The 15,733-nt window shown below is 43.4% G+C and overlaps 1 protein-coding gene across 1 annotated transcript in view; it reads left to right on the forward strand.

Annotated features, from left to right (window-relative positions):
• The window catches only part of grid1b (glutamate receptor, ionotropic, delta 1b), a 169,839-nt gene that overhangs the window by 122,298 nt on the left and 31,808 nt on the right, over nucleotides 1-15,733 (forward strand). The window contains exon 5 of the mRNA XM_067245072.1: nucleotides 13,385-13,438. Coding sequence (XP_067101173.1) covers nucleotides 13,385-13,438 — 54 coding nt within the window. The remainder of the gene's footprint in view (nucleotides 1-13,384; nucleotides 13,439-15,733) is intronic.

The raw sequence follows: 15,733 nt of genomic DNA on the forward strand, positions 1-15,733 counted from the left end.
TTCCCTCCGCCAACACACGTCCCTCTCCATCGCCCCCGCAGTGTTTCAGACAATCAATACTGCCAGGGTCCTATTTCCCGGCTGACCCTGCATTCCACGTTGCAGTGCCAAAAACACAGCTAGCAAACTGGAGGAGGAAATAGAAGAGTTATTATTACATCTGCTGCTGCTATTGTTACTGGAGGGCCTTCTGCTCCAGAGAGACTCATCCTGCCCTTCTCTTATCGTCTCTACTCTTCCCTCCTCTCATCCCCTCTTTTCTTTTCTTCTTTTCTTTTCTCTCTCCTCTAGCAGAAGTTCTCACCATGTTCTTTGTGGTAGTTATTCCAGTGGCCTCCCTGTCCTTACAACAGCATCTCCTAAATTACTCAGAGGCTTGCCCAAGGTCTCCCCTCCAGAAGCCCGGGTCTCTAAAGGTCTCAAATTGAGACTCTGAACATGACAAAGATCAAAAGCATCATGAGCCAGAGTTGAAAAGAAAACGTTCTTAATGTGGGATGAAAAGGAGCTTTGTTTTGTGTGTGTGTGTGTGTCTGCATGAGTGTGAATTACTATGTGTTTTACAGATTTTTTTTTTTTTATAAATGAAAAATGAAGAGAACATCATGTTGCTGGATTCTCTGTCTTCCATGCTATTTTCCCAGATAGTGAGGTTAAAGCTGAAAATGAGACAACCATTTTTACCTTTTCAGACAGTTGATGTTTGATAGACTGCAGAGTGCTCATATACACGGCCAGAGGCAGTTATTGGCTGCATTTGTAAGATGTATTTTCTCTGATTGGTTGCATTTTGAGATGTATTCCCCTTTTTCAATTTTCACCGAAGCACTGAAGCATTCTCTCCACGGATTTCGATCACCAGAACATCTCATCACATAGCCAAAGTCAAAGTGAATCTCCATGTAAAATGTGTGTGTGTGTCAGATGATCTGGGATCGCTCTCTAGATCTTAACCACTCTGGGGAGGCATGTAAGAGAAGCAAACAAGGACTAAGTCTGACCTTGAGTTTCCGCTTCGTCTCTTTGGTGCCATTAAAGAAACAAGCATGTACATTTAGAGGTAGAGGGATGGTAGTCACATGCATGCGCAGAAACTACCAGAACCATTAATCCTGATGGAGATTTATCCAGAGACCAGGTTGAGAGCTGTTAATGAAATAGAGAGGATGAAATGGAGATATTATAATTTGCCAGCTAACCTTGCAAGGAACAAAAACGCTGCACAGAAAGCAATGTTTTACCTTATGTTCATGCAAATTTAGTCATCAAATATATGCGGTTTCAGGTGTGAGGATGCTCTAAATGGACTGGATCACTCCCATCCCCCAACGCCTGTTTCTAATCCTGAACTTTTTGGTCAATAGCAGGAGATATGACTTGTTTTAATAGGTGCTAAGATAGCGGTGCTAATACGTCCAACGCAGAGAACTAGGAGAGAAACCCATTAAAGGAGAACCACTCTAAAGCCCACACAGATTTGTTCAATAGCCTCCTTCTCAGCACTTTCCATTTTCAGTTGGCTACTCTGATAAACAAGCTAAAATGGCCTCGTCTTTTGTTGTCAGTGCGAAACACAGCACCTTCCTGTTTTCAGCTTCACCTTGTTCTATCACTGTTGTCCCTGTGACCCACTTCTTGGCTATCTTAATGATGATCTAGAGGACATTGACGGGAGGACATTTTGTCTTTGGTCCTGTTCAAGGGTCAGCGAGATGGTAATAGTGATGTATGATAATCACTGCTGTCCATTCAAACTCATAGCACACAGATGATGGAGATTGAAGAGGCAGATAATATGGCCAAGATCATTTTCTACAGAAACACAAGAGCTCATCACACCAACATTTGTGATATTCTACACCGAGGCACTATTCATGAGAAAGGTGTCATGCAGGTGTGTCCTGTAGAGTCTGTGCCCCACCAATTCCACACACACACACAGTCCCACCTCACCACTCCCTGATTGTATAGGTCCCATCTTGGTCAGGGCGTCCCCTTCTCTCTATTCACAAACAGGTAATTGCATCGTTTCTCAATCCTTACCTGTGTCTGTGGCCTTGGTAGGTCTCATTAATCATCCTAATGGAGAAGTAAGTGATCTGAAATATAAGCTTTAATCATGCGTTCCTGCAGCCACATCCTCATCCACAAGTGTTCTTGGCCATTTCCACTGGGTTTCAGACAGGTATTGATGTGTAATTGTACCATGCATATTTGCCAATGTGGTCTGAATTGTTTTAATACAGCCCCTTGTATGAGAGCGAGAGGAAGCCTTCTTCCTCAAACAAGCCTAATGTTCTTTGTCACGTAAGCATGATGCTAGTATGAAATGAATGGCGTTATTTGTCAGCGACAACATGACTTACACCATACTCACTGATGAGGTGGAGCAGTGACATGTTGATTAAAGCTTGGGAGATGCCTTCTTTTCCACATCAAAGCTACTTCAAATGAATGTAGTGTCGCCACTCCAACCTTGTACCCTGCCTCCTAACCCTCCCCTTTCCACTCTCCCTTCTTCTCATTTCCCCCTCTCCCCTGTCTCCTCTCCCCACTTCCCTGTGTCCTCTCCTCTCATCTTCAGATCCCTCTCTCCTGTAGTGGTCCGGCTGTGTAATAGCATAACATTTAGTTGCAGCCAGGGGCTCATGCTACCACAGACAAAGCTGTTGCTGGTTGGCTCTTTAATCTGTAATCAGAATGGGATTACCAGGAGAGGGAGCATTAATCCATGGACCTTTGTCCTCTCTGATGGAGAGGAGAGGCTAACATACTCTGCTCTGCCCTGCTCTGCCCTGCTCCGCTCTTCTCTGCTTTAGCACTTCTCTGGGGAAGGAGAGACAGATGGAGAGATAGAAAGAGATAAAAAAAAGAGAGGGAGAGAGAATGGGTGAGACAGGGAGAAAAAGAGAGAGAAAGAGAGAGGGAGAGAGATATTGAGAGAACAGCAGTATAATTGAACTTCTCTGAGGTATGTTCAGGGACCTCACCTGGGAACAAGGTTGTTAATTCAGCCCTTACAGAAAGTAGTTTTAATCCCTTGAGGAGGTGATGGCCATGCTATCTTTTGATTGTGCGCTACATCAAACCGTTGGCCAGCATTCAAGACATTGTCTCAATTATAAAGGTACATAGTACAAAACAAATCAAAGAATATTTCGTCTACTGTCTTTTGGGGTTTCTGTTTTTGAACGGAACAAGTATAAAATATATTTGTAGATACAGCACATGCTGAACACATTATAAAACCATATACAGTACAGAGAAGACACATTTTCAAACATATCCAGCCTCAGCTCGCTTTAGCCTGGTCTATTGTATAGTACTTTGCCATCCAATCCTCCATTTTGACTCTGCAGGGAGGATCAATGGCCCATTACCTCCAGAGCCATGCTGTGTCGGTGCTGCTAATCAGGCTCCCAGGGCCCCTAATCTCTCTGAGGAGCCAGGCAGGGCCCGGTACTGCTGGGCCAGGCCCTGGGATGGGGCTCCCTGTAATGTGATGGGTGGCCAGGGTCGCACTGCTGTATATCAATGCCGTTGATTATAGCAGAGAGTAACGTCGAGTAAAGATTTCATATCTTAACTAGAGAGGGTACAATTTCTGGGGAAATTGTAGGGTGTGCTTGCTTGCGTCGGTTGCACAGGGGTCCGTTTTTGAATGACATTTTTACAACTGATTTCTGTATATTTTATATGAAAATGCATACTTATTATTTATAAAGATTAGATTTAAAAGCATTTTTTTTTGCTGCTCATTTACAACTGAAAATACGAGTGAAGTGTAGAATGAAATAGATGTCTTCTCATTTCCCCTGCAAGAGGCAGCCTCATCGTTGAATCAAAACGAATAAATTTGGCAGACCGGTGTAAAAATGGACCTAATCTCTATGATTTAAACGTCATTTTAAGTTTTTCCCTTCTCGTGATATTTTCAGGCATGTAGCCTACTCATTGCATTCATTCATTAATAAAGAACCCCCTTTGAAGATTATTCTACGACGTTACCCGGCAGTAGAAGATGGATCACGATTCAGACAGTCCCATCTGCTAACTGAAAATATGCCCCCCAAAACGTAAATAAGCTTGATATTTATTTAGTGGAAAATCGCTCATTCATAAAAAGCTCACTGGTAGCGATCATTGTCAGTAACAACGCAAAATGCGATATAGCCCTGTGTGGAGAAGCTGCCCCGGTAAATTGTACTACAGTACTAGTAGACTGCTGCTGTGTTCGTCTTGGTAGCGATTGCGTTGGTTGAATTGGATTTAACGTTCCGTTGTACGGGTTAGGCTGAAATTAATTATTTTCATGAACAGATTGACAACGTTTAGGCTGTGGCAATGAAGTTCAGGTTAGTAGTTAGATAGACTTTTGATTTAAGTAAGGGGAGTGCCGAACATGTTCTGTCGCCGTTTGACTTCCTACAGCTGTGTAGATGTTTTTGTAGTGTCTCGCGTAGGCTACAGCGTTGCAGTGAGCAACACTGGTTTGAAACCACAGGTAAGGATCATTTCACCCACAAATCGTTTACTTGTAATGTAATGTCATAATAAATCCTACAACGAAAATGTATTTGTGAGGAATGTTTATTTTAAAGATTGAAAACAGATGCATCATAGACCACTGTAGTATGTGTTGCCCGGGCAACAGAGGCTAATGTCATGATGCTAATGCTTCAGTGAAATAGTAGACTATCGTTTCCAAAAGTAGATGTGGGCCTACTTCCTTAATAATATCAGCTAATATTGTACATTACATTTCATAATTGTGTTTCACATCACAAAGTAAAATGCAGGTAGGTGTGTGTTTACAGGTTTCACACAGGATGCGATAACGTCAGGGAGAGATCCAGTCTATTCTGCTGGTTTGATTGTGTTATGTGCTGTGTATGCAACAAAACGTATGCCCCCCTATGTGAATATAACACACACATACACACACACACCAAAACCATAGCCCTTCTTTTAACTCTATCAGGCATTCTCATTCTATCTTCTCCTCTTCCATCTCTCCCCCCAGTCTCTCCTATCTGCATACTATAATTGAGGTCAGTGGCAGTCTCGGTCCTCATCAGTCTTACTGCACAGGTGGATATTGCTTTTGCCATGAAAATACTCTCCTTGTGGCCATTCAGCTGCCCCACTATACACTTATCCTTCCTCTTATACATTAGGAAGCAGGCTGGGCCATCTCTTGAAAAGCTGGAGACCTGAATACCTCCAGTATGCAAGCTCTGAATAGACTGTTAGGAAGGGGCAGCTTCATATACTTACCTATGTCTGGGACTCGTTGAAAGCCGTCTTTAATCTGGGAATTGGTTTCAGAGCAGATTTTTTGTGGGCATGGGTTTGAGATGGATCATTCATTAGATCATTGAGTAGTTCCTCACATGGTTTGCATGAATACGTTTGTCTTTTCTTAAACATGTTAATCCAGAAATATGGTTTGAACTCTCACTGTTTTACTTTAAGTTTGAAACTGATTACATTGAATACATTAAAGTACTGTAAACTCTCAACCAAGAATATACTGAAAGAAATATTATTTTTTACGGCATCTAGACAAAAGATGTAAGTTGTGAAAAACTAATCTTTTCTGGTAGGACAGGATAGATTGTAACTTAATTGTCCCCAAGTGGAAAATTGTAATGGATATTTGATTTATCCCTATGGGTAACTGGCTGGGTAAAAGGCTTCAAAAGTAGCTTGAAATAAAGCCTGGCACTTCTTCTACATCAACACTGAATACTTAATTATCTTCCAAAGCAAATAGGATTGACTGACATATAATAGGCAATAACTGATTGCTGGAAAGATGCCGAATTTTAATCATTTACTTGTTATTGAATAATTATTTTATCCTCCTCAAGTAATCATACTGTAGGTAATGCCGTACTTAAGCTTAGTTAAATATCTCTTTCTATATATAACCATATATAATAACCGCACTTGTTGTGCATGTGTAACAGAGTCAGCTCAGGTAGAGATATTTAGTACTCTGAGTTAGCTGTTCCACTGTCAGCCAGTTGTCTCCTTCTCTGCTCAAACTCTTAATCTGCCTCGGAAAGAGAGAGGGCACAGAGCCTGTCATCGTCATAGTCACCCCGACATGCTCTGTTTGGGACGAAAAATAGGCAGCAAGAGGGGAGAGAGACAGGCTGGTTAAGGAAGGATGGAGATTAGGATGGAGGACATCTGTGTGCCTGGTGTGTGTGTGTGTGTCTGCGATAGCTTAGAAATATAGACAGAGAATAGAGAGAGAACGGGGGGATAGAGAGAGAGAAAAAAAAAAGGAAAAGCAGAGGTGACAAAAGAGTGTCCCGGGTTTGAGGAAGTGTTGTCTCCTTGGATATGATGTTTCCTCCCTGGCACTGACAGCGTGATGCTGCCATCATGTCCTCTGGCCTCTGGATATCACAGCTGGCTAGGCAGGCAGGCTTGCAGAATGGCAGAAAAGGAAGGCAGGTAGGCAGAGAGGCAGGCAGACAGACAGACAGACAGACAGACAGACAGACCGGTACAGTACCGACTAAGAGGCAGGTAAAGAGACAGGCAGGTAGGCAGAGAGGCAGGCAGGTATGAATGGAGCAGTAGGTACAGTGCCCGGGCAAACATGGACAACACATTTTCTTCTTTCTTTTTTTTTGCAACAAAGCAGAATCTGTGAGTATGTTTATGCGTAAGGGAGTAAGTAAGACAGAGAAAGAAAGACTTGCCTGTGCAAATCAGGGCATACAAACAGCATTGCAATATGACAGCCATGGCACGGGAAGAATAATGCTGTAGTCTTGCTCCGGTAACATCTGCACATTGTATGGGGTTGTCTTTAAGCTGACAGCATAACAGTGGGACCCTTTCTCTCAGGGTGGTCATCCGTGGTGGAGCCTATAGTTTGGATGACATACAATGTGGGATACATTGGTTGTAGTTGTTTGGCTAATGCAATGGTAACTTTCTCTCCTGCGTTGCTCAGTATCTTCAATGACATGTCTTCAGCCGGTCTCTCACAGAACGTTGTTAGCTCTTTTCATCCCTAGGCGTATTTACCATGCTCTAATAACCCACATTATAAAAGGTCGGCCTCCGACAACAACAAAACCTCTTGAATCAATTTTGTTATCTGTGTTGAAAAGGTAAAAAGGTCTAATATCCATCCAGCCCTCCTAACAATGAAGAAAGACGTGCCCCCCCCCCCCCCCCCCCCCCCCCCCCACGACACAAAGCCTTTGATTCAACAAGCAGCTTTGGTGCTCTTCCAATGAGCCTGTCCCTCCCACCTCTCCTCCCCCTCCCCTCCTCCCCCTCCCCACCTCTCCTCCCCCTCCCCACCTCTCCTCTTCTCCTCCTCCCCCTCCTCTCAAGCCATACCTGTCTCCCCATGCCTTATTGTCTGTAGATAATTGTTTCATGTGTAATTAAAAGGTGTAAATGGTACCTCATAAAGATCCACACCCAGACATGATGTCTTCACACATCTTGGAAGGTAATGTAGAGGCTTGCACCTTGATCGCTCTGCAGTCCAGTCAGCGATACACACATCCACCTTAGTAATATCCATGTGATCTCTCTGCGAGGTTGCTGTTTTTGAATGATTGGAAAGATGTGACCAATGCACCCACAGCAATTGTTGCAGTACCCACAATGCATTGCTTTGCTCATCCTAGAGCGGCTCTGGACCTATTAACGAGAACAGCTCTCCTCTCATGTGATGTTACCTGTATTGGTTCAAGCTCATTGAAGTGGCACCACTGAAGATGTTATAACCGGGTCAAAAAACCTGGTCCACAATTAAATGTCATGAAACATAAACACATGCTGGAGAAAAATAAGCAAACAATCAAAGCAATGACTTGGTTTAAATCAGGGTTAGCATAATCTTCACTACGACACCATTAGCACATGGCCGTGTGTTCCCTCAGTAGCAGTGTACACTGGTGTTCATTAGTTAAAACAAGTCTTTAGATGTCAGTCTTTGATGTGTGACTCTGGAGAGACTGAGTGGGTGGAATACAGTTGTCTCAAATTAATATCTTAGTGGGTTCATCATCCTGCATCTTCCAGTTCATATCAAATTAATGAACTTCTTTACATTTCAATAAATGCTAAACACACACACCCAGCTCCACTGTCTTAAAGGCCTACAGGATGAAATAGGATAAAACAAGTCAGTTTCAAGTTGTAGTTTGTCACTTGGTGGCAGTTTGTATCTCTCCCTGGATTGCTACCGTTTTTGCAACACAAGCATAATCGGTGTGTACAGATGTGTGTGCATGTGTGTGTACATGTGTGTGTGTGTGTGTGCATGTGTTTGTGTGTGCATGTGTGTGTGTGCATGAGAAAGGGAGTGGAAGAGGAGGAAGACAGATACAAAAAAACTTGCTTGTGTGTGTACTTGCCTGTATGCATCAAATGTCATCGATGCACTGTTGAGAGGGCTCTTGAGAGAAATACGTTGGAACAATTTGTTGTCGCTGTTGTTATTGGTGTTTTTTCTGTCAAACACCATACAGTCATACATGTCAAACTGTATGTAGTGACAGGTACATATAAAAACCATGGACTGTACTTACCACTAACCATGGAAGGCAACACAAGGCAACTATTAAAACTGAGCTGAACATGTGTGCCATGCTACCAACTATTCATGGTCCTTAATCATTTTTGTATGCCTCTCTTTGCACACTAAATGAATGTTGCCTTTTAGCCTAGCGACAGTCACACACATTTCTGTCTTTGCAAACAGAGACAAATTACGAATGCGGAAACTAACGAATGTTTGCATTTTTAATACTTGTCATGACATTTGAACTGAAGGTCGGTTTCATTATTGACGGATTATTGAGAATACAGAAAGCGTGTCAAGTCATCAACACGAATACAAAGAAAGAGACAGAGAAAGAGAGGAGGGAGAAGAAAGAGAGAAAGAAAGATTTAATTAACTAAAGAGAGAGAGAGACAGAGAGAGACAGAGAGAGAGAGAGAGAGAGAGAGAGAGAGAGAGAGAGAGAGAGGGGGGGGGGGGGGAGAGAGAAAGAGAGAGAGAGACTTTTCGTAACTAAGAACTGAGGACTGGTCCCCTCGGCACCTGCTCGGGTCTGCAGTACTAGATACTAGGTACTAGAACTCCGTTGCTCAGAGCCTGGAGTGTGTAATCACACCTTCTTGCCACAGCCAGTAGACCACTATTCACCCCTCTTCCCTCATAGTTTCATAGTTTCTCTGAGAGAGAAAGAAAAACCTTGTTACCAAGATCAGAACCTCGTCCACAGGTTCTTTTTCATCTTTTTTTCTTCAGGTACGGTACTCTAATAGCATTTTTCCTCCATGCCTGCTCTTCGGTCAGTGATAATAGGATATAGAAAAGACCAACGTTCCTGAGCACTGAGGGGGAGGCATGAGTATGAGTCATCCCACTTGGTTTCAGGGGCGCCCAGAAATATGACTCTTGTCGCGGTCTTGTCAAGATACCATAATTGGGTTGTCCGTTACTGGTGAGGGTTTTGTTATTTAAGGGAGGTGTTTAACATGGCTTCCCATCACACGCACACACACACACAATGGCATTGCTTTCAACCATGGGTAGTAAAATAAGTCCACTGTGTATGCCAGCAGCATCCTGTCAGCCATCCCCAGTGTAGAAGACTGCACCATGTGTTCTAATGAAGCTGTTTGTGCTAACCAGACAATGAAGGGTCACTAGATCTCTCTTTAGAAAAGCGATAAATATACATATATTTTTACACTGGCGCTGTCAATAAAAAAATAAATCTACAAATTTGCATGGAAATGTACAGGTGATATTCCGTACAATGATATATAAACCCAAACACAATACTTTTCACATCACAGCCCACAGTAAACCAAACCTCACAACTAAGCAAGCCTCCATTCAACGGCCTTCATTCCAAGGACCAGACGGGAGATAGATGACTTAAAGCACGTCTCACTCACACACACCACCTCAGAAGACTGTTGCCATAGTTACGCAGCGTGGAACTTTACAGTTTCCTGTGGTGATATTGGCTGGGGCTGTACCAGCCTTCACATGGGGCAAGCAGTGAGCAAAATCCAATGTAGACCTTGCCAGTGGGCTTGGTTGATGTTCTAAACACGACCTGCGGCATACGACTGCTTAATCACAGGAGAACAACAAGACAGGATGGAAATGTTTTGATAGATGCTGTTCCTTCACTTGGTGGATTTACATCCAGGCAAGAGAGACTGTTCACCAAGTTGAAGACCAAGAGACCATCCTTGAGTCAAAGCTGTATAGGCGTTTACAATGGGTTTGGAGGTTTCAAAAATCCCTTATTTTTCTAGAAGTATTTCTTTTTCATCAAACCCCAAACACCTCCTCTTCAAAGCACAGTTATTTTTAGAACTGCTCAAGTTGAGTTTGTTGCTCGTTCCCTGTGATGTTTCTCTTTCAAATCGGAAATTCTGTTGGCATACGACTGGATTTGTAGTTGCTAAGCACAAATTGATTGAATACAAAGTTCAAACCTACGTTTGAGACCTCTGGAGATACAGATTCCCAGTTGAGTGGCCCCCTCCTGCCTCATCCTGGCCCTCCCTCCCACAAAGACGGTACTGTGGAAAATTCTGGAGCTCCCCCACTGGTGGTGCTCCTGACCCAACAATGGTACTCTCATCAAGAAAATAGTTCCTGTGTGTTTTAGGTCAGAGCCCATGAAGAAACAGCTGCTTATGTATTCATCCTGCATCTCCTTACAAACATGTATTCTAATTGTAGAAAGAAACAAGCATGATAGTGATGTTGAGTCGTTTCATACTGCTAGGTTTTGAAATCTACTCTGCAGAAGAACATGAAACCAACTCAAATATAATTAAGAACACCCAGCTATGGAGTTCAATGCAATTGAGTTCTGCAATGTCCTCTCATGGTTCTTCCATGTTGCAGCATAGAAGCCTACAGTAAGGGCTTGTTGGTCACCATTCTAATCTCAGAAAGTGTGTGCAGTTTCCATCGGATGTTGTGAATCACAGGGGTAGTGAGATCACAATGGTTTTGCAACACCATCTTTGCGAAAAGCATTTAGACGCTGACTGAACATTTCGGGTAACATGCAGGTGTTAAAAGTATATTTTCCCTGGTGTGCCACCAGCCTAGTGCGACCAGCTTGTTAATGGTTGTCACATCTAGCACCTAGCTTGCAGGCTTTGACCACTTAGTCTGGCTCTTGAGAGTCGTAGGTGTTGCACCCCATTACCCAGGCGTTAGTTCACAGATTGTCTTCAGAGGTAGGGCTGCAATCATAGGTGATCTTCAGTACTGGATTCATCAACACAACCCCTTCATTTCATATTACCTCCTGATATATTGACCATATATATGCAAAATGTGTAAATGTTAATGCGCCGTTCCCACCAAACATTCCCACCATGCCAGTGGTGTCCTCTCTCCTCTTCATTGACACCATGCTGGCTGGTGCAGTGTTTGGATTGGCTAGCCCATGATCCAGCATCTAGGGGGTTAGTCATACTGTCCCCTCAGGAGCAATGGTCAGGAAGGAGGGAGGAGAGGACAGATGGAGAAAAGACAGAGGTGGAGCCAAAAAGATAGTTAGAGAGAGGGGGGTGGGGAGAGAGAGACAGATAAAGAGGGGGCGGGTGGCGGGGAGAGAGAGACAGATAAAGAGAGGGGGGGGGGCGGGGAGAGAGAGACAGATAAAGAGAGGGGGGGGCGGGGAGAGAGAGACAGATAAAGAGAGGGGGTGGGGTGGGATAACTCATATTTATGCTTTCAGGGATGTGTAGGATGATTCTTCATGCACAGAGAGGGGCTCTGGGCCAGGGGCTCTGGTTGTGGGAGGAAAAGGCACATCACAGCCAATGTGCAGTGCACTTTCAGTAGCTCTTGGCCTGAGAGACAAGTCCATACCACCCTGTTGTCTCTCTTAGAGATTGTGTCTCAATAAATATATATATATATATATATATAACATCCAGTATGTGGTGTTATGATGTGTAGTAGCTGGCCATAACGCCTATTGACAGTCCTGTATGGTTGTTTGTCATGTTTTCTATTTCTATGTTCCTGTATTCTTAATGTGTGGTGTTATATTGCATTTTGTTGTGAAGCACTTTGTGATTTTTATCTGCGAGAGGTGCTATACAAATAAACTTTACTTACTTACTGTACCTGTTTCATCTAGAGTACGCTATATCGACTACATCATAGTCTCCCGTAGATCATATTTTCAGCACCATTCAGACTTTCCCTGGTTGAAATAAAATGTCTTCCAGCAAAGTGATGAGTCACGTGGACGTCATGGGACGCAATCATGTGTCACCTTAACCTGGAGATGGGAGGTGGGTGACGAGGGCTGTACATGGAAAGGTCAAACCATATCCAAGGCTTTTTCCGTCTGAAGTATGAATCTGTCAGTACACTTTACAAATTCCACATATCTAACACCCCTGACATGTCACACTTGTCACATGGTATTCAGGTCAGTAGTAGTTCTCTGTTTGAAAGTCAGGCTCATTTCTGTGTGGATGTGGGGGCAGGATGAGACTTAAGGTTGTAATGACCTGTTTCAGAATAGGTGGTCCTGCCACACCTTACCAGGAGTAAGTCATAATGAGAAACCATTGTTACTGGGTTGCTCTCTTTCTGTCATTTGCTATAATTCTATTAGCTTCCTATGGCCATGTCAACAATTATAATTAACGAAAAGTGTGTAAATAGAAATAGCAGAGGCCAAACCTGGCACTTATCTAACAAAATGTAAGCCAGACATTCTTCTGTGTTGCCCACGGTTTTAACTTCGTAGCAGTTTGCTTATTTTACTTTATCTCTAATTCGGACCTGTTGATTCAAACTGTGGGGACAGGGATATATGGCACAGAAATAATAACCAGAGAGAACAAACCAATATAAATCATAACAATACAATCATCAGCACTGAATCAAACTGTCAGAATATTGCTGTTTTGTCAAATTAAAGAACATTTTAATTTAAAAAAAGCATCCATGACAAATGGCTGGGTGGAAATGTTATGTTGGCATGGATGGATGGATTTTAGAGGAAACACACCTGTCCTCTGTCTTGTGCCAAAGCCCACTGTATCCCTGCTTCTTAACTGGATAGTCTGGAAAAGGAACTGTGAGCCGGCTGGACATGCGCCTTGGTGAATAATTGAATGGTTAACTCCCTCTCTCTCTCTTTCTATCTCTCTCTCTCTCTCTCTCTCTCTCTCTCTCTCTCTCTCTCTCTCTCTCTCTCTCTCTCTCTCTCTCTCTCTCTCTCTCTCTCTCTCTCTCTCTCTCTCTCTCTCTCTCTCTGTCTCTCTCTCTCTCTCTCTTTCTCTCTCTCTCTCTCTTTCTCCTCTCTCTCTCCTCTCTCTTCTTCTGCAGGCGGTGGAAACCAACCTGGCATCCAAGGACAGTCACTGGGTGTTTGTGAATGAGGTGGGCAATAAGTATACACACACACACACACACACACACACACACACACACACATACACACACACGTACACATTCCACTAACCTGTAATCAGTAGTTACAGGGAACTACAAGGTCAAGAGGCCAAGACCTTACTTTGAGTGTGTGTACACTGTAGGTCATCTGAAGTATTGCAGGCCAATACTCTAGGGACCACACTAAAACAATCTTGGCAACCAAATACACCAGAAATGCAGACGGAGACCATTTTGAGTTCTTGCTAAGGCATTACTGATCTTATCCCCCATTATTGTTCCCTCTGTTTCTCATGGCTCTGCTGTAATCCCCCTCAAGCTTCTTTCATCACAAACACTGCCAAGCGTTTTCATCTGTTCCTTCCTAATACAAATACCCTTCATCAAGTCTCAATTAACACATCTTTTGAAGCTTTTGTATGTTTTTGGGGGAAAACACTGCATGGTTCCTTCAAATGCTGAATGTCAAACTGTCACCACTTTACTCCCTTTGCCAAAATAATGTTTTCTTCTGGTGCATGTTCAAAATCCCAGTCCTGAATATAGTTTACCCACTCCTTACCACATCTCAAACTGTGTTAAAGTAATTGACATTGAAGTACATCTCTACTGACTGAAGCCAACAAGTCCTGGATGTGATGCTGTCGTTTATTTTATTGCTTCTTAATTGGCTTCACTTCAACTACACCCTTAAACCAAATGCAAGTGTACGCCTCCTAAATTAACATCATTACGACTGGCATTCAGCAGCAAATTGGGGCAAATGAATCTCAGTCAATGCTAACGATGGATGGGAGGTACAAGAGGAGGTAGCCTGTCTTGTATTCAGCTGTGATGCCAGACCCCCGACTCCCAGCGACAGACACGGACAGAGCTGGGTAGCTCAGGTCAGACCATGTCGAGTCAGGTAGGTCACAGATGTCACAAGGAGGTCATACATCTCTTCTCAGTCTGCTCCAATCTGGGGTACTCCCCAGGCTTGGTTTGTGTTTCTCAGAGAGATGCAACTAAACAACCCTGGCCTTTTGGCCCAAAGTCACCTCATCACCTCTATTAAACACAGCTGTCTGGGGCGAAACTGAACAGAGAGTGCTCGAATGGGCTCCCACTTTGGCTTTGCTTGATAGTTTGTCTGGTGCAATCAGTGCAACCAATGGAATAGTCCCTAAGGTGCGAACCCAACCTCTCTGGTAAACCAGGCACAGTCAACAAACGCTCACCGGTCTTTGAACATTTTTAATGACTATTTTGGCAGCTGAGGACAGGAGAGGGAACAAGGAGGAGGAGGTGCCTAGCTGCAGGAGCACTAGCCTCCCGTTGAGTCCGTTACTGTTTCCCAGAATGCTTAGCTGTAGGCAGTATGCATGGAAGCGTGCTGATGTCACAGACTACCAGACAGGGCCGTCCCTACTGGTGATGCATGCTGGGTAATCTGGTAGCCCTGCCAGATGGTGCTTTAATTGATCAGTATGTGTTCATGTTGTTGTTTTTGGTTTTTATCACTAAGCGTTTACACAAAGGTGTTCAGCCAATACTGACATGGTTCATGATGGAAGATAGTATAATACTTAAATGTCGCTTTTAGGAAAATCAAACCATTGTTGTGAAACCTCAAAAATCTCTGCAATGAACGTGTTACAGTGTGACACACCTAGTAAAAACCTTTACCTGACTCTAAGCGCCAGTCTTTATTCAGTGCTGAGCCTGCACTGACAAGCTTAAAACAGTTTTCCTCTGACAGCATATTAGCAGCTTCCATCTGCTCCAAAAGCAACTCAATGATACATCTCCAGGTAACGAGCCAACATCAACGTCATTCATGAAATGAACAGATGAAAATGACCCTTTTTCCGTAATTTCATAGGTTTTTATCTATCATCTCTTAATGTATTATCTGCCTTCCATAAATTATGAAAGGGTCTGGGTGTCATCGCATTCAATATTCTGTCTTCAGCCTTTCATGCATCCACTGTTTCTGCCTGGGACCTATTTACACCTCACATCCTATTCAGCAGCATGGATGGAGCCCTCTGTACGTGTCACTGTGGTACTGACAGTGACTTTACATTTACATTACATTTAGTCATTTAGCAGACGCTCATATCCAGAGCGACTTACAGTAAGTACAGGGACATTCCCCCTGAGGCAAGTAGGGTGAAGTGCCCAAAGACACAACGTCATGTGGCACAGCCAGGAATCAAACCGGCATACTTCTGATTAATAGCCAGATTCCTTAACTGCTGAGCCATCTGACCCCCCCAGACTTTTGTCTGTGTTGGATTT

Source organism: Osmerus mordax, chromosome 10 (genome assembly GCF_038355195.1).
Source record: "Osmerus mordax isolate fOsmMor3 chromosome 10, fOsmMor3.pri, whole genome shotgun sequence".
NCBI lineage: Eukaryota > Metazoa > Chordata > Actinopteri > Osmeriformes > Osmeridae > Osmerus > Osmerus mordax.